Source organism: Lepidochelys kempii, chromosome 3, assembly GCF_965140285.1.
Source record: "Lepidochelys kempii isolate rLepKem1 chromosome 3, rLepKem1.hap1, whole genome shotgun sequence".
Taxonomy (NCBI): domain Eukaryota; kingdom Metazoa; phylum Chordata; order Testudines; family Cheloniidae; genus Lepidochelys; species Lepidochelys kempii.
In genome coordinates, this window is record NC_136382.1 from 168,358,650 (window position 1) to 168,378,616 (window position 19,967).

A 19,967-nucleotide genomic window follows, 5' to 3' on the forward strand; every position below is an offset into this window, starting at 1 on the left:
GTCCCGCAAACGGCCTCTCGGAGGGGGCGGGGCTAAGGGGACACCGCAAGAGCGACAGGGAGAAGCGTCCAATCGGCTTCCTCGCCCCGCCTCATTGGCCTACTCCCCGCTTCTGGCCCGGGAGAGGTGGCGGCCGGAGCCTATGGGCGCCGCGTTGGGGGCGCGGCCAAGCGCTTGTCGTGAGGGTTGCGGGCCAATCGGGGAGAAGATGTGAGGCAGCCCCGCCCCGCCACCGCTGGGGCCGCAGCCAATAAGACGCGCGGGGGGGAGGCGGTGAGCTGGGGTTCCGTGTGGAAAGAACAGGGGGCTCGGGTGCAAAGTTTCGTTTCAAACCGTCTGCAAAGAGCGGCCGAGGCGGGGGAGTTGGAGACCGACGCCCCACGCCCCGCGCCCCGCTCAGCCCGGCTCGTGCCGCCGCCGCCTCTCGCTTTTCCTTCGCGGCGCTCCTTGCCCGGCCAGGTGAGTGCGGAGCTCGCCGCCGCCGCCCCGTCCCCTCGCAGCGCCCCGCCCTCCCGCGGGCTCACCCCGCAGCCGGCAGCGCCGAGACCCGGGTCCTCTCAGCCTCCCTCCCCTCCCCGCCGGGGCGGAGCGCGAGGATGGCGGACAACGGGGCGGGCGAGCCCCGGCAGCCCCGCTACCGCCGGGTGCGGCTGATGTGCATGCTGGCGCTCACTTTCCTCTTCTTCGTGGTGGAGGTGGTGGTGAGCCGGGTCACCGCCTCGCTGGCCATGCTCTCGGACTCCTTCCACATGCTGTCCGACGTCATGGCCCTGGTGGTGGCCCTGGTGGCCGTGCGCTTCGCCCAGCGCACCCGCGCCACCCACAAGAACACCTTCGGCTGGGTGCGGGCCGAGGTGATGGGCGCCTTGGTCAACGCCGTCTTCCTCACCGCCCTCTGCTTCACCATCCTGCTGGAGGCCATCGAGCGCTTCACCGAGCCCCACGAGATCCAGCAGCCGCTCGTGGTGATTGGGGTGGGGGCCGCCGGGCTGCTCGTCAATCTGCTGGGGCTCTGCCTCTTCCACCAGCACGGAGGCGGCGGGCACGGGCACTCGCATGGGGGGAGCCAGCACCACCGCAGCGGCAGCCGCGCCAAATTGGAGCGATCTTCCGGGGAAGGGGATGCTGTGCTGCGCAAGGAGGAGACCAACACGCTGGTGGAGAATTGCAGCAGCAGCACCAATGGGGTCAACCAGGAGAAGCTAGGTAAGCAGTACTGCCTCCGGGAGGAGCCCTCCCTTAGCCTGCGGTCTGGAGGAGGCGGGGGGGAAATCTCTCCTAGCAAATTTAGGAAGGAGGGGGGCTGGTAGACACTCCAGTGTCAGACTGGAAGGTGGGTAGGGGAGAGGTTCGCTTCCTCATTCTCAGAGGAGATGAAGTAGGACAAAGTAAGGGAGATAAGACTTTGTCAAGTAACCTGGTAGAGGGCAGTGGATTTTGGAGGCCACCTGCATGCTGGTGGAAGAAAGGTAAGAGACTCCCCCGTTAGATAGTTGTTTATGTAGTAATATATCGGCAACAGTTTCTGTTCCTATATTAGCCGGTCAGGCGATCCACAGGTACTCAGTACACTCATGCACGCTCTTTCTCTGACAACTTGCTTTCTGCATTGTGCCCTTATTTGGCAATCCAGCAGACTTCAGTGTGGGTTGGGGGGAAATGCTTCTCTGCCAGACACCTGTCAGGTAAACAATGAATTACTTTACAGATTCTTGTTCTCTAAGTGTCTAGCGTAACATAAAATCAATCCACTAATCATTGTGTACTTGGGCTGTATGTTGATTTTTAAAAGATGGGCTTTATGACAATATAGGAAGGTTGCTCTAGTACCTTAAGCATTAACTTGACCACTTAATAAGCCTTAGTGTTATTTCACTTCCTAGGTAAGTATCCTAGTTTCAACATAAGTAACTCACTGAGTTAGAGCAACAAGGTTGGTAAGGTAATATCTTTTTATTGGGCCAATTTCTGTTGGTTTGAGAGACAAGCTTACACAGAGGTATTCTGTTACACAGAGCTGTACTTCAGGTCTGGGAAAGCTCAGAAACTTGTCTCTCTGACCGTTGGAAATTGGTCCAATAAAGATATTACCTCCTTGTCTCTGTAAAAATCCTTAGGCCGTTAAAGTTAAGTATATCTGACAGAACCTCATTAGATCAGAAAATGCAGAGTTAAATTTCCATGAAAAATACTAATTCTCTCTTGTCATACCTGAACACCATATACCTCTGAAATTTGTAGTATCCACTACATGCCTGCTATACTGTCATAGGTCTCTTCTACACTAGAAAACATTATATAAATATTGGGGTTAAGCATGACCACCTGATAAACTTAAAATGTGGTACTACTCTGCATAGACAAGGGCTAACATCTGTCTAACATTGTGTTAGTTAACATGTGTTTTAACACTGTCCTATCCTAGTGCAGACGAGCACTAACAATCTACATTCTAATTTCCTAACCAACTACCCTCTATGTATGAGCCATCTGTCTGTCTCTTCATCTAGTTCTTCTGTGGTCCCCATTTTCTGAGTACCTTCCAAAATTATAAAATGTACATATGAGTATATTTCTCTCTCTTCTGATCAGCAGTGGCCAGCAGACTTTCTTTCCTAGTTATTGTGGAAGTGGTAGACTGGCTGGCTTGCTTTTTGTGCATTTTGCTCTGAAAGTAGAGCAGTTTATAGTGTCCTCACTCAGTTGAACCTCTTTGGGTATGTCTACACTACCTGCCAGATCGGCGGGCAGCGATCAACTTCTGTACTCCAGCGCTGTGAGAGGCGCAGGCAGAGTCAACGGGGGAGCGGCAGTAGTCGATTCACTGTGGTGAAGACACCACACACCACAGTAAGTCGATCTAAGTAAGTCAACTTCAGCTAAATTATCCATGAAGTTGCATAACTTAGATCGATTTCCCCCCCCCCCCCACACACACACCTCCCTAATGTGTAGACCAGGCCTTTGAATAAACTACAACATCTTTTCTCTTACCTGTTTTATACAGACTTGTGCTTTCTATAGTAGAATAAGAAAGGGACAACAGTTTCACAACTTACTCTGTACAGATAATCAATAAATACACTTCTCCATCCACTGTTCTGCTACAAGAACACAAATTGAATTGCTGGGGTATAACTGTAGCTGAATTGTGCCGTGGTAGAGGTTTTAAAAAACAAAAACCTAAATGAAGTCACTTTGCTACAATATTTCACTGTAGTAATGTGGTTTCTAAACTTACTGTGAGTTAATACCATGATATAGTAAAATGTTTCTAGTATCTAATATTGTGATGTAGCATGTAACTGTTTTACTGTTTTCTTTGCAGGTGATGGCAAGGCAGAACTACAAGCGAATGGGAGCATTGGCCCTAACTCTCTGGACGTTGAGGTCGAAGAAGATTCCAGTGGACAGCTTAACATGCGTGGAGTTTTTCTGCATGTGCTTGGAGATGCCTTGGGTTCAGTGATTGTGGTGGTGAATGCCTCAGTCTTTTACTTTTCTTGGAATCCATGCCCCAAAGATGGGTCCTGTTTTAATCCATGTATTGATAGCCATTGCATAGAAAATGCTACTGTAGCCCCACTGCTTGACAGTGCTGATCTGCTCACACAAGAGGGTATTCATGTAGCTGGTCCCTGCTGGGTGCTGTATTTAGATCCCTCTCTTTGTCTGATAATGGTTTGTATACTCCTTTACACAACTTATCCATTACTTAAGGAATCTGCCCTTATCCTTTTGCAAACTGTTCCCAAACAAATTGATATTTATTCTCTGAACTTGAAACTACGTAAACTTGAAGGAGTTGAAGCAGTCCATGAACTACATGTTTGGCAGCTGGCAGGCAGCAGGATCATTGGTACTGCTCACATAAAATGTCATGACCCTGCATCATACATGAAAGTGGCAAAGCACATTAAGGAGATTTTTCATGATGAAGGGATCCATGCCACTACAATTCAGCCTGAGTTTGCCAGTGTAGGCTCTGAATCAGGTGTTGGCAAATGTGAGTTTCCCTGCAGAACTCAGTGTGCTCTGAAGCAGTGTTGTGGGACAGCAGAAGGCAGTACTGAAAAGAAGACCGCAAAGACCTCTTCAATTGCTATTTCATGCTCAGAAATAATCATTGACTCTCCACACCATAAAACTAGGAGGACTAAATCTGAAAGTATACCTGCTGTTAGGCTAGAGGCAGATGATGACCCAGACACGCAATTTGAATCATCTTTGTAATTCCCAAAGTTGTGCTGTTTGAGTTTTGATGGCTTCTACTACAGCTTTATTGCAAGAGGAAGAGTAATATTTGAGATGCAAGTTTGTCAAGCAGTGTAATTGCGGAAGTCCCTGTTCTTGTCACATTGCTAAATCTAGGATGCTTGTTTTAAAGAACATATTAGCATTGTCATGACACAATGTGTTTGTGTTGACTTTGTAATAAGTGGCACTGAAAGTGTGCCAATGCTGTAAAAAAATTTGGAAAACTAGTTTGCTTCAAATTAAAATATTTTCTCCCCTGAAAAGCTGCTTGAGGGATAAGTAAATTGGAACTCAGTTTGTGTTAGACTTCTCATTGGGGCTACTCTTTTCCCTTAATATTTGATTTGTAGATATTTTAATATATTATTTGTAACCCATATGAAAACCAAAGTTCATAGAATGTTTTTATGGAAATAACATCAAACTAAAACCGCTTTGTCAGTTTCACACTTTTTTCCTTACACTTATACAGTGAACTATGTGAGTGCTTTTTTTGGTGGATTTATTGCATAGCATAAATAGTAGCATATTTTAAAGGAAACATATCACATGATTGATAGAAAACTGTCTAGTTTTTTTCCCCACTGGGGCTATGGGGTAATTAAAATTGGCTGTAAAAATTATCGGTTGTGAAAGTTATGTTCTGTTAAAATGTAAGTTCAACCTGCTGTATGCTCCTTTGATCAGACTGAGAGATGAAGTGACTGATAAAGTAACTAATTGTTGGCTAATTCATAAAATATGCATTCAGTGTTCTTCCTTCTTCACAAGTTCAGTTGCACTCTTGATTTCATTAGATCATTATGTAAATGTAAGAATTTGCTAGAACCTTTAAGTTCCAGTGCTGTAACATTGGAGTTGGAACCTTTATTTAAAGGAGTTAGTATTTATCATTGTAATGCCAACCAGCATTGTTAAAGTGGAGCATCTGTCAACATTGGCATTCTATTTCCTGGGTTTCAAGGGTTTAAATTATAACTGTAGTAAAAATTCACTTGGATGAAATTTTGCTGATAGTCTCAATGCAGCAGTAAGTACTTTTTACAGTAGGTGAGATCCTGGCTCCATTGAAGACAACTGAAGCTTTGCCACTGATATCAGTGGGGCCAGGATTTCATCCAATATATTTTACCCTTTTTAAAGTAATGTGTGTCAAAGAATTTTACCTATTGAATTTGTAAATATTCAGTTTAAAAATGTTTAACTCAACTAAATAGACTAGCTCTGAAGAAGCTGTTACAGTGTGCCATCAACTCATACTTTCTCAAGAATTGGGTTATTGACTCTGAGTCAGCAGGGTATTGGGGAGAACAGAAGGCAATATAAAAGAGGACACTAAGGGACTTTGGTCCCATGCTGAGAATTGTGTTCCAGGCCAAAATGTACCCTTAAATCCACCTTTGGAATTGCATATTTACAACGAGAAACAATGATTGGTAATTAAGCATGGGACTGAGAGTTGGAAGGACTGAGTTCTTTTCCCAGCTCTGCCACTTACATTGTGTGACCTTGGGCTAGTCGCTTAACCTTTCTTGGCCTCATTTTACCCATTTTTAAAATGCAGATAATACCTACCTCATGGGGTATTGAGGCTTAATACATTAGTTTCTAAAGACCTTTTGAGATCTTCTGATGAAGGCCCTATAGAGGTGCACAATTGTAAAATGGCTTGTTTTCCAACAGTGGCTCCTTTTACATATGTGCTGCAATAGCCAGGCACAACAGGATTATTTAAGGACCGTTTTGGCCTTATTTATGGATTTACTGCATACTGTGTTTTTAAGGCCTTAAACAGTATTTAAATTTAATATATTTTGTATTAAAATGTTTTGGTTAGTGAAGGAAATGTAGGTTTTTTCCCCCCTCTTCAATATAGAGCTCTTCACTAATTTGCACATCTCTAATTCATGTTCCCTATAATACCCACTCTTAAGTGGTTCACAACTGACTGGTGCCCTTCCAGAGGGGGACCAGGCCTGTTTGTGACAGTGGGCTTCCTCAGCTTCTCAGCAAAGCATTATAATGAGGTTTTACATTAAGATTGTTTGCAAAATATACTACCATATATTCACTAATGTGCAATGAATGAAACATTGTCAAACTGCACCTCTGACATGAACAAAGTGCACTTGAAATAGATAACCTTGCTTTTTTTTTACTGTAAGCTGTTTGACTAGTATGGTTAATAGTTTGTATTTGGTCTCCCAGTCACTAGTGGGAATTGGCAAGTTCCTGCTGTATAACTATCGCTAACAAAATATAAAACAGTTTATTGCCAAAAATATAGTAGTACTGAAAGTCACGACTACTCGTTTTCCTTTTGCTTTTTATAGAGAGGCTACTAGTCCTGACATGATTGTCCTTTTTAGGTAACAGTCACAGATAAATACATTTGAATAGGTCTAGAAATGTAGACACTCATTCCATTGTAAATTTTTAATCTGTTTGTGCCAGAAGTCATATTTTTCTAGTGCTATGTCCATTGCAGGCAATGGCTATCTTTAAATAAAAGGAAAAAAAACTTTTCCCTCCTCGGACTTGAGTACAGTATATATTTCATTTTAGGCCCAAAGTGGGAGTTGTACAGCAGTGGCAGTATGATTTGTACATTCATGTTGCTGTAATTAGCCCAAACTGTAACCTGATAACTTGCAATACATCTCAATCTTTTAATCTGATTTATGCAGACTTGATTTAATTCTGAAGACCGTAATTCCAGAATACTGGTAGCTTTCTCGAATTATTGCATAAATCGTTTTTTAAAGCATGAAATTAGTGACTCTCATATGAGTAAGCACTTTACCAGGTGGAACAGGAAAGCAGCTAATTGTCTGCATTGTGCATTCCTGGGTGTGGGGTGTTTTTTATTTTTATTTTTTTATTATAAATTAAAACATGGAACACTGATTTTTAGGAAAAAGGAAAGTATACTCCAGTGTCTGTTTTTGTTTGCTTCCCATTAAATGTTACTTGGTAGAGTATCTTATATCTGGTAAAATGTTTCATTCATAAATATACTTACTTTAGAGTCCACTTCCTAGAGGTGTGTAGTAAACAAGTAGAAGTAGATCAAAATTGAGACAGCCTGAGGAAAACTATGTAGGGGCTTGATACTGCAAACATTTATATTCCTGAGTAGTCCTATTGAACTCAGAGGGAATACTTGTGTGAGTGAAGTTACTTGCCTGTGAATAAGTGTTTGCAGGATTGGACCCTAAATATGCAATGGGGGGGGGGGGAGAGGGCTCTATGGCTTTTCAAAAGAAGCCTCAAAAGCTAGGTGCTGATTTTTAGTGATGATTATTTTAAAATCCAATATAAAATGAAATGGGTGGTAATAGAGAGTTTTTCCCATCAAAATTATGTTACATAAGTAGTACTGGCTTTTAACTGAACTTTTAACTCTTGGTCTGACTTTTTTTCAAAGGCGTTGAGCACCAATGCTCTTATTGACTTCAGTTGGAATTGGTGTTACTTAGCACCTTTGAAAAGTAGGCAATCAAGTAACTCAATGGGTAGTTAAGAGGGAAACAACATTTCTTTCTAGAATGCACATGCTAACCTATTCTGCCATAGGGAACTTTTTTCCTGAATTTTTATATCTAGACATGCTGATTTTTCATGTGATGAAATGCTCTATTTAAGGGTATTTAAAACAGCATATTAAAACATTGGGTTTATTTCATAACACAGCATCAGTTATTTAGCCTTCTTAGAATTCTGATTTTTATGTTGCTTACTCAATTCTGTGGTGACTGATTTAGCCTTCTACTTGAACCTTTTATTTCTCCTCATGGATGGAAAGGAGGGGTTCTTCGTGTGCCTGAATTGAGACAGTCCTGAAAGCTTTCCAGGCCTGATGCAGCCTTACTGATAAGGTCTGATTCTTCCTTATGACCTTTAGTTTGTGAAATTAATTGCCTATATGGGATACCTTTCGATATTGTATAAATGTGAGCCTGATACCTTTTCCATTCGTATATCTGAGTATTCATTTAAAAAAACGCAACACAACACCTTTAGGTTATATTAGGATTCTTTTCTCACACCATGAGTTTAATTTTGTAACCATCGTTGAGGGGACCTACTTGACATGTCTGTACCTATTGTCTAGACTTCATCAGTGGAAAAACTGGGTTTGGCTTCTATTAAACCAACATTAAAAGAAACAGCATATTAGTCCTGTGAGAAAACGTATCTATTTAATGAGAAGCACTTAAATAATCTTGCTGTTCTGCTTACAAGTTCAGCTGCCTGACCACTAGCAGTATACTCTTACATGCATTCAGTCTTTTTAAAGATACGAATATTGTAAGTAGAAACAAAGTTGGGAAGTGAGTTGTAAAACCAAATTATCGTACCTCCTGTCATGGTTTCTGGTGCAAATATATGAATACTTACTGAGTTTGTGTCATCTTTCACCATTTTTTAAAGAGGTAGTCAGTATTTGAATAAATCTTTGAATATCAATCACCCCACATCACTGCATAACGGTAATTAAACTTTTAACATGTAGGTCTCTCAAATTTAAGGTAGGTTTGCTAAATCTATGACATACACTTTTCACTTTGCTTTCAGAGTTTGTAGACTTTAACTACTTAAAACATTGTTTTGTGTTCTATAGTTTAAATTTTCAATCCAAAAACATTGCAGTCCTAAGGAGTTGTTGCTAGAAAAGGGACTGCAGCAAAGTATATGTAAGGTTCTTTAATAAGTCATAGGACAAGAATGCTCTTAAGTTAACAGCACACTGACGTGCATCAGTGTGTTCTTCATGAAGCCCTTATTTTATGTAACTTTCGCGTTTGCCTGGGGAAAAAGTGATGCAGTTTTATGCGGTTGTCATCTTCCTACCTGCAGATCTGTATGTTTGGGTTCTTTTACTTTAAAACATTGTAATGTCTATGAATATATGTAATGTACATCATTTTACAAAGCTGTTTCTACCTCAGTATGAGGCTTTGTGAACTGTTCATGTATTATAAATGTTCTATGAGACATGCTACTGTGTTTATTTTTTTGTTTAAAGTTCAGTGAGTGGTGGGAAGCTGTAACTAATTTTGTAGTTCTGTGGGTATGGTTCTTTCGTCCCTACACAGATACTTTAATTACTTTATTACAGAAATACAAGGCCCCAGATGTCAGCATTGTCCCCTAGGAAAACTACATGTAATGTATCTCTCTGTCTGAGTTGCTTCAATGTTACATTACTGGTGGTTGTTGTCAAAGTGCTGCCTCAAAGCCTCCCTCATTCGAATAGCTCCTCTCTGACCTCCTCTAACAGCCCTGGTATCAGTGGCCAAACAGTCTGCCTCATAACTCCACCCTGAGCAAACCTTTCATCTTTAGCTTCACAGAGATAATGCAATGTACAGCATGTAGCTATGACCATAGTAATGTTATCCTTAGTGAGATCTAACCTGCCATAAAGGCATTGCCAGTGCACCTTAAATCTGCCAAAGGCCCATTCAGCTGTCATCTGGCACCTACTGAGCCTGTTGTTGAACCGCTCCTTACTGCTGTCCAGGTGTCCCATGTAAGGTTTCATGAGCACATTTTCCCAGGGTCCTGGTCCTTCGTAGCAGGATGTGATTTATTGCCCTGCACACTTGCATTAGCGCAGCCCTAGCGGTCAACTTCCCCACTCCAAATTGATTCGCAACTGATCAGTAGCAGTCTGGATTTGCCAGCTTCCATTCAGCAATTGCCACACGCTTCTCTACTGAGAGGGCAGCTCTCATTCTAGTGTCCTTGTACTGCAGGTTTGGGGCGAGCTCCGCGCACAGTTCCAGAAAGGTGGCTTTCAACATCCAAAAGTTCTATAGCCACCGCTGTTCATCCCACACCTGCATGATGATACGATCCCACCATTCAGTGTTTGTTTCACGAGCTCAAAAGCGATGGTCTACCATATGCAACTCTGTGAATGCCAAAAGCAACCTAAAGTTGCTCCTATCCATAGCGTGTAGAATGTCGGGTGCCTGCGAGTCTTCTTCAGTTAGGAACTTCATGATTAACTGCACTGCCATCTGTGATGTTTTCCTGACAGTTAACAGAGCATAGGAGAGCAGTGCAGGATCCATCCCTTCCCACAAAGATGCCAGGGTGCACAGTAAAGAAGGGCCATTGAAAAAACGCCAAAGAATGGAAAGAAAGCTGGAAGCCCATGGAGTGATGGGACAGAAAGCAATGATCATGGGCACTGTCCCCAGATGCGCTGTGATCTGCTCCGTCATCCCACAACACCTAGCGAGAGACGGACTGTGGGATAGGTACAACGATCTTCAGAAGTTCAAGAGCCGGGGCACACGTGCTGGGAGTCCAGGCTTCAGCACCTCAGGAAGTGCTTGCTGGGGCTTGGGTTTCAGCCTTGCTCCTGCTGAAGCCCCGAGGTCCCCCTCCCACTGGGCAGAAGCCCCTACTTCACCACCCCACCACAAGGCAGAGGTCCCGAGCTCTTGCGCCCTAGTCTGGTAGGTGGGGAATTGGGGGCGGGAGGCTCCAAAAGCAAGAGTCACATGTGGCTCACAAGTCACCGTTTGTCCACCCCTGATCTAGACCATCCCTGACACATGTTTGTCTGACCTGTTCTTAGAAACCTCTGATGAGGGAGACTCCACAACCTCCCTAGGCAATTTCTTCCAGTGCTTAATTACCCTGACAGGAAAAATTGCTAAATCTCCCTGCCTGCAATTTAAGCCCATTACTTCTTGTCCTATCCTCTGGTTAAGAACAACATTTTATTATTATCTTCTCTTTAATAACCTTTTACATACATGAAGACTGTACTGTACCCTCCCTCCCCTTCTTCTCCAGACTAAACAAACTCTTCATAGGTCATGTTTTCTAGACCTTTAGTCATTTTTGTTGCTCTCCTCTGGACTTTTTTCCAATTTCTACACCTCTTTCCTGAAGTGTGGTACCTAGAACTGGACAGAATACTCCAGTTGAGGCCTTAGCCGTGCTGAGTAGAATGGAAGAATTATTTCTCGTGTCTTGCTTAGAACACTCATAGTACATCCCAGAATGTTCACTTTTTTTGCAATAGTATTACACTGTTGACCTATATTTAGTTTGTGATCCACTATAACCCTCAGATCCTTTTTGGAAGTACTCCTTCCTGGGAAGTAATTTCCCATTTTGTATTTGTGCAATTGATTATTCCTTCCTAAGTGTAGTACTTTGCATTTATCCTTACTGAATTTCATCCTATTTAATTTAGACTATTTTTCCAGTTTGTCAAGATCATTTTGAATTCTAATCCTGTCCTCCAAAATGCTTGCAACCTCTACTGGCTTGGTATCATCTGCAAATTTATAAGTGTAGTCTGTATGCTATTATACAAATTATTTATGAAGATATAGACCAGACCAGACCCAAGGCAGGACCCCACTCAATATACCCTTCCAGTTTGACTGTGAACCACTGTTAGCTATAGTTGAGTACGGTTTTCCAGCCAGTTGTGAATCCACCTTATAGTAGGTTCATTTAGGCTATATTTCACTAGTTTGAGAATTTGATGTGAAATGCCCTTCATATTCCAAATGATGTCTCTCTACATCAGTGACAATCTTTATCTGTGCTGCAATGAGACAACTGTGCTTTTCTGGGCAATAAACGTCCTGGATGAAGTGAGTGTGAGAACCTGGGATGAGTGAGGGAATACATTCCTGGTTGAGATAGATCAGGCTGGGGAATGAACTCCCAGGGGAGGTCAGACTAATTCAATGTCTTTAGCTCTTGTTGAGAGCTTTTCCATGATAAAGCCAAGCAGAATCTCTCCTAACCAGGGAAAAGGGAAGAGCAGATATCTCCATGAAGTTCACTAGGGCCCTTCCTTTGTAGAGCTAAGCCCTTCCCAAGTAAATTAGATACTATGGTAGCAGGTCCTATAGAAAGATTTCAATACATTTTTCCATTTCACATGGATCTAACACGGCATTTCTCAAATGCAGCCACCAGGGGCTTTTCTTGCAGCCACAGCCTGCTGGGAGGTGACTGGGAGAGAGAAAGCAGCGGCCCCTCCCCCAGGGCCACCAGCAGTAGTTGGGCCCTGCCACTTCCCCCACCCCCACCCCCCCGGAGGCACAAAAAGCTGGAGGAGCAGGCAGCCAGTGAACTCCCCACCTTCCCGGGGGCAGTGAGGTCAGGCTTCAGCCCGGAGGTGGTGCGTGGCAGGCTCCAGCCATGGGGCTTCAGGCTCTGTTCCCCAGCCTTTTCGTGGCAGGCTCTGGCTCTGAGCTCACTGCTCCCCAATCACTCCTGGCACCCACTGCCTCCCCCCAGTGCCCCATCATGTCCTGACCCCTACTGCCTCCATACCCACCTCCTCATTCAGGACTTAATTTGTCCCCAGGCTTGCCAGGGCTGAGTAAGTCTGCTGTGAAGTGATATTTATTTGTATGTTAATAGTACTTTTCACAGCAGATTTAGTAGCTGGGAAGTCTTAAAAAAAAAAAAAAAAAGCAACCAAAAAAAGCAAAAGAAACAAGAAAAAAAGACAACAAGCACCTTATTTGTGTTTCTATTCTGTTTAGGTCCAGTAAAGCATGGCAACAGCTGTACATTATTTTTATTATTGAGTCTGCAAAAAAACCCAAAAAACCCAAACCACCCTACATAAATAAATTACAATGATTCGGACATGTATATATGTATATTTATTTGTTTTCCCCAAAGTTAATTAAGTATTTTAGGAAAAAGTGTCAGAGCGGCCGCACTCTGAGGCCACCAAAAAATTTGTTGTGAGAACCCCTGATCTAACATATCTTGCATGGATTAAGGGCTCAGGCGCCCGTTAGAGTTTAAAAAAAAGGGGCATTTTGTGTTCTCTTTGGTGTATAAGTTTACAATGGGATGCAAAGAAGTACTTCATTTAGGAAGGAACAGTCAATTGCAGACATACAAAATGGGAAATGACTGGCTCGGAAGGAGCCCTGCGGAAAGGGATCTGGGGGTCACAGTGGATCACAAACTATATATGAGCCAATAGTGTGACACTGTTACAAAAAAAGCAAACATCATACTGGGATGTGTCCAGGGGTGAAAGTAACATAAAAGACTTACTGGTATGGGGGCCCAGAGCTGGGCCCCTGGAAGGGGCAGGGCCTGAGGCAGAAGGGGCAGGACTGGGGGGAAAGCCTCCCCCAGCTAACCCTTCCACGCTGTCCAGCCCACGCTGCCTGGAGCTCTGACAGCCGGGAGCCCCGGGCCCTTTTAAATCCCGAAGCAGCTGCCCCTTTTGCCACCCCCCATCAGCGGCCCTCAGGGGAGGCAAAAGGGGCAGCGACGTTAAAGCACTGCCCCAGCAGTGTACAGGCCAGTACTGATTGCCACATCTTACCAGTACACCGTACTGGCCCACTTTCGCCTCTGGATGTATCAGCAGGAGCGTTGCAAGCAAGAGACAAGAAGGAATTCTTCTGCTCTACTCTGTGCTGGTAAGGCCTCTACAGGAGTATTGTGTCCCGTTCTGGGCACCACATTTCAGGAAAGATGTGGACAAATTGAAGAAAGTGCAGAGGACAGCAACAAAAATGATTAAAAGGTCTAGAAACTGTGACCTATGAAGAAAGATTGAAAAAAATGGGTTTGTTTAGAGAAGAGTGAAGGGGGGGACATAGCAGTTTTAAAGTACATAAAAAGGTTGTTACAGGGAGGAGGGTGGAAAATTGTTCTTGTTATCTCTGAGGATAGGACAAGAAGCATTGGGCCTAAATTGGAGCAAGGGAGGTTTAGGTTGGATATTTGGAAAAACTTCCTAACTGGCAGAGTAGTTAAGCACGTGAACAAATTGCCTAGGGAGGTTGTGAAATCTCTGTCATTGGAGGTTTTTTTAACAGGTTAGATGAACCCCTGTCAGAAATGGTCTAGTTATTACTTAGTCCTGCCTTGGGTGCCTGGGACTGGACCAAATGACCTTTTGAGGTCCCTTCCAGTCCTACCTTTCTATGATTCCCCACTATTGAAATATCAGTCTGAGGATGGAGCTCCCTGGGGACCATTTGTGAATGGTGACATATCTTCTGAGAAATCTAAATTGTTGGCCCCTGGAAGATGAAAAGCAATTGGAGTTATACCAATATAAGACTGATTGATTGCCTCTTGGCACAGAAGGGGTAAATGGGCACCTCCCTGCTTGTTTACCATAATACATCATAGATGTGTAAGTTTGTAAGTATGTGTATAATGAAATTCTTTAAAGTTGAGAGGAATTCTTTGTTTGTCCAGAGTTCTAGGATGTGTATGGAAAGACTCATTTCCTTCTGAGACCATATCCCATGTATCTGAAGATGGTCCAGGTGAGCATGGATTCCCAAACTGTTCCTGATCAGCATCTTTGTAGGCAGGTGTGTGGAGAAGGATATTCTTTTCCCAACGTTCTGAGCATCTATCTACCATTTCAGTGACAATAGGATATGAGCTGGGACCGAGGAACATGTCCGTTCAGTGTTTCACAGATTGATACAGTGACTCAGACAGCCCTGTAAGAGATGTAGGTTAAGTCCGGCTAGAAGTGCCACATAAGTGAAAGCTGATGTGTGGCCTGACATATTTGAGACAGGTTCATACTGTGATAGATTTATCTTGATACTGTAGAAGATTGTCTGGATAGACAGAAGAGCATGTAGTTCCACCCACCAGACTCACATACTGGTAGACTGAAATCTGTCCTTGGGAAGGTATGCCTTTACTGATTCAGAGTCTATATGTGCTCCTCTTAATTCTGTTGTGTGCAGTGAATTACAGGGACTTCCTGTGGGACAGATGGATCACAGTCTGGAAGTATGCATCTTGGAGGTCAAGCCAAAAACCGGTCTTGAGCCTGTGAGGAAGGGATGATAGAGACTAACATTACTATCTTGAATCTGAGACTACACACATATTTTTTCAGTCTTTTTTTCCTTTAGAGTAAGAAAATATTAGGAGTAGAAACCTCTTCCCTTGAATTTCTTAGGTTCCAAGGTGAAGCAGGGGGGTAACTTCTTTCAGTTGGCTTTCATGAGAAGGGCCTCTGAACAGGGATGAAGAGGGGCTTGGTTACGAGGCAGGGACTGGAATTTAATGGTGTGTCCATGGTAGGGGATTTCTCATACACATTTGTTGGTGACTATTCCAACCCAAGCCTCATAGACTAGGGAAAGATGGCTTCTGAAGACAGGGTTTGGGGATAGCTCTAGTCTGACTAGGTTGTTACTCAGACATGATGGTTGAAACCCGCTTTCTTGATGATGTAGGTTGGCTACTGACTGTAGAAGATGGAGGCCACCTTCGAGAGATCCTGAATTCCTGTGAGCGTAAGTAGGAAGTTGTTGAGAGTAGGTGAGTGCTTTGTTTGGTCTGAGATTGGTGTCTGAAAAGCTTCCATCTTGAAGCTGGGATATAAATACTCAGAGATCTCAAAGTGGCTCTGGAGTTTTTCAAGGAGCTGTTAAATAGGTAACCAAGTCTGTGCTCTCAAAAGGCAAGTCATCTATGGTGCTCTGAATCTCCTTTTGGGATAGCTGATACTTGTCACCACTAAGCCTTCCCTCCCTGAAACTTCTGTGGGCATGGAACGAACTGTATCTCAGACATGTCTATGGCTGCTTGTAACAACGTTTTCCACCAGTTGCCCTTCAGAGATCAGGTTTTTAATTCCTCTCTGGCACCTGGAGGAAGCTTGTTCACAAAGGGAGATTTTTTTTATCATGCTTGGTACTTTGCTATGTGTAGATGGTGTGAAGCAAAGGAGTAAGATTTACTTCCAAAGGGATCCAGCTTTTTGTAGTCTTTATCTTTGGTTGTAGACTTTGGTATGTCAGACCGTCTAGCTTTCTCCTGAATCACAGAGACCACCAGAGATCCAGAGACCTTGTAGGTGGGCACTCGCTCTGGTCTGAGATTAGTGTCTGAAAGACTTCTGCCTTGAGGCTGGGGTTTAAATTGCAAAGTGGCTCTGGAGTCTTTCACGGAGCGTAAGGTCTCATCTGTTAAATGAATGTAGAATTGTTTGAAACCCTTCTGAGGCATTACACATCTTTTTTACTACTCTCTTTGCCGTTGGGGCTAAGGTAACAGGGGTCAGCCAGAGATCTTTGACTGGGTCCAAGATGCCTTCCTTTGTTTATAGGTTCTGTTCAATGGCTTCATCAATGATTTAGATAATGGCATAGAGTGTACACTTATAAAGTTTGCTGATGATACCAAGCTGGGAGGGGTTGCAAGTGTTTTGGAGGACAGGATTAAAATTCAAAATGATTTGGACAAACTGGAGAAATGGTCTGAAGAAAATAGGATGAAATTCAATTAAGGACAAATGCAAAGTACTTCACTTAGGACGGAACAATCAGCTGAACACATACAAAATGGAAAATGACTGCCTAGGAAGGAGTACTGCAGAAAGGGATCTGGGGGTTAAAGTGGATCACAAGCTAAATATGAATGAACAGTGTAACACTGTTGCAAAAAAAAGCAAACATAATTCTGGGATGCATTAACAGGAGTGTTATAAGCAAGACATGAGAAGTAATTCTTCCGCTCTACTCCTCACTGATTAGGCCTCAACTGGAGTATTGTGTCCAGTTCTAGGTTCCACATTTCAGGAAGGATGTGGAAAAATCGGAGAAAGTCCAGAGAAGCACAACCAAAATGATTAAAGATCTAGCAAACATGACCTATGAGGCATGGGTGGTGGGTGAAGCTTCCCCTTGGGGAAGCTAGCCCCCTCCCCGCTTCTTCCCACCGAGGCACTGTGCTTGTTCTAGTTTTCTGATCTACCTCTTGGTGTAGAGGAGAACTAATTTTTGGTGCTGGAGCAGCCATCAGTGCTGAGCTGGTCTGTGGTGTGTCATTGCTTCTGGCCTATTGGTGCTGGGTCAGACTTCTTACTGGCCTTGGGAGTCACGTTCTGATTGACGAGCACTGACAGACTAGGACTTAGATGTGGAAAGTCCTGTCTTGAACTTCTGTGCCCATTCTTCTGGGTCCAAAGTACCCCTCACAGACTGCTGCAGAAGATACACAGCTAAAAGTCTGTCTTTAGATTGTCTCTTTTAAGGAGAACAACTGGGAGACAGAGCAACAGTCAAGTATATAACCCTTGCTGAGACAAAACAACTGCTTATGACCATCTGTAAGGGAAACGAGGCCATCATAAGATGGACAGCATTTGAAGCCTGAAGGCTTTGAACCTGCTGTTGGAGTGCTTGTGGTGCAGAGCCTGAGAGAAATGCTTTTAAAAGGAGTAAATTTAAAGGAAAAAGGGTGGAAATGTCTATGTAATTAACCTTAACTATCTGGATCTAGAACAGGTTTTGAGAATGTGCTAAGAGGTACCAGGCAGATACAGCCTGGTTCCATCTCACTGCTGTGGATGGTAAGCATGAACTGAGGGAAAGTAGTGACTGCTCTGCCCTGGGCTGGGAGTGAGGGGGCAAGGACCTGCAGGGTGCAGGTGTGGCCCGGTGAACACTATGCAAAGAATCAAGTCTTGTGCTCATAGGATATGTGCACACTGGGTGGGATCCACATGGACACATACTCTAAGAAGAATCTAGTTTTCCTTCATGAAGCATTACCATGGATGGAAATGAGAATTGCCTGTGTAATAGAATTGATAAAAGATGTGTGCAAATTATATAAATTGTTTATAAATTGTTAAAGTCTGCATGTTCACTCTTCTGAAACCACTAAAATGCTGATCCTTAATGTATTTTATTATTGGCTTTTCTATGGTGCTCATCACTGTAGTGTCCAAATGCTTCACAAACATTAGTTAGTTTAGCCTCACAACATCTCAGATATAGAGCAGTACTATTATCCCTGTTTTCCAGATGTGGACTCTGACCCAGCAAAATAAAATGGATTACCTATGGCCACACTGTGTGGCAAAATCTGAACTACAACCCTGGTCTCCTGGGTGAAAGTCTTGTATCTTAAGCATAAGATCATCTTTCTGCTGTCAAAGACCATGAAAAATCTGTGTACGCTAGCAGTAAATGGGAAATCTGGCTGTTAATGAAAAAGTTCCACTTCCTCACTGGTGATGATGGCTGAATGCATATGCTCCTCCTCGGTGGTGTCCTATCCCTTTAAATCAGTCTAGTACTGCCTGCTCATTGCACTGTTTAATTACTCTTAAAGTCACCACCCGAAAGTGATGAAACCTTGGTTATGATCATCGTGCTCAGGTGTTTATTTCATTCCTGTAATATTATGCAGTGTAAATGGTTATGTCTGTTTGAGGTGAGGAATACAGCTTTAATTTAGCTGTGTGAAGATTTACACACATCTCATTAACATAAATGACAGGTGAAACTGGAGAGACAAGGTGAGGTAATATCTTTTGTTGGATTGACTTTTGTTGGTGAAAGAGACAAAGTCTGAAGCGTACACAGAGCTCTTCTTCAGGTCTGTGTAAGCGCGAAAGCTTGCCTCTTCCACCCACAGAAGATGGTCCAATAAAAGATAATACTTCACCCACCTTGTCTCTCTAATATCCTGGGATGGTGACGACGACATTGCAAACAGGTGAAATTGCAGATTCTGCAATGCGCTGAGACAGTACCTCTGAGTTGTGCAATAGGAGACTGTAACCAGTTTATCTGTTACCACAAATGCTAACACTCCGGAAGCATTTACACTGAACCCTATGTTTTGGTTTTGAGGGAGTGTATTAACTTAATTTTTAAAATCTGCTTTTCAGGAGTTTGTAACTCCAGTAACCAGTTCACTCTGAATTCTGCCCTCAAATTATTAGAATTACTAGAACCAGAGGTGCCGACTTCTCCAGTTCCTGGGGGGTGGTCGACTCCCACTCCGCCCCAGATCCCTCCACTAGTCCTCACCTTCCCCCAAGCCCATCCCTCCCCCCACCTCTTCGTGCCCTTCCCCCCCATCTCTTCCTGGTCCAGCTCCTCCCCCTTCCCTCAAGCATCTCCTGAAGGCCGCTGAATAGCTGATTGCGGCGGGTGGGAGATGCTGGGGGGGGGAGGGGAAGGAGCTGATCAGCAGGGCCCTCCAGTGAGTGCTGAGCACCCCCTATTTTTTTCCATGGGTGCTGCAGCCCTGAAGCACCCACGGAGTTGGCGCCTATGACTAGAACACCTTCGGGCTTCTTAAAATTAGAGCTAGAATTACAATGGAATTATGATCTGATGGAAAATAGTTTCCACAAAATTGAAAACTTTGATTTTTGCTGAAAATCATGTTTTCCATTGGGAAAAATCTAAATGAAATGTTTTGGTTTGGGTCAATTTGACCCAAATCAAAATATTTAATTTTTGCTGAACTGACCCAAAATGTTTAGTTTCAAATCAGTTCAACAAAATATTAAACTACATTTCCTCATCAGTGCATGCCTTGTGGGAATTGTAGTTCAAGCCCCCATTCTCTCTTATAGGCTGGGGTACCTGGAGGACTTCATCTCCCATAACGCAATATGGATTTCCCTCTTATTGAGTTGTGTGGAGCATCATGGAACACACATGACTTCTTTTCAGCTGAAAATGTTTAACAAAACATTTTGATGTTTCTAAATCTAAACTGTTCAGAATTTCTGTTCTGCTAAAAGTTTCAAACTTTCAGCTTTTTGTCCCAATCTGTGATGAAACAAACATTGAAATGTCAAACTATCCCAGGGGATGGAAATTCCCAGTTTCATTGAGCTCTGCTTAAAATGTATAGAAATGGGTCTCCAAAGTGTGGTGTCTGGAGCACTTGCTAGCTGC

General features: G+C 43.5%; 1 protein-coding gene across 1 annotated transcript; it reads left to right on the plus strand.

Annotated features, from left to right (window-relative positions):
- Positions 1-380: 380 nt before the first annotated feature.
- SLC30A1 (solute carrier family 30 member 1) lies at positions 381-8,961 on the plus strand. Its single transcript, XM_073338949.2, has 2 exons — positions 381-1,206; positions 3,329-8,961. The coding sequence occupies exons 1-2, from the start codon at positions 597-599 to the stop codon at positions 4,231-4,233; spliced, it is 1,515 nt and encodes a 504-aa protein (XP_073195050.2). The 5' UTR covers positions 381-596; the 3' UTR covers positions 4,234-8,961.
- Positions 8,962-19,967: the final 11,006 nt, after the last annotated feature.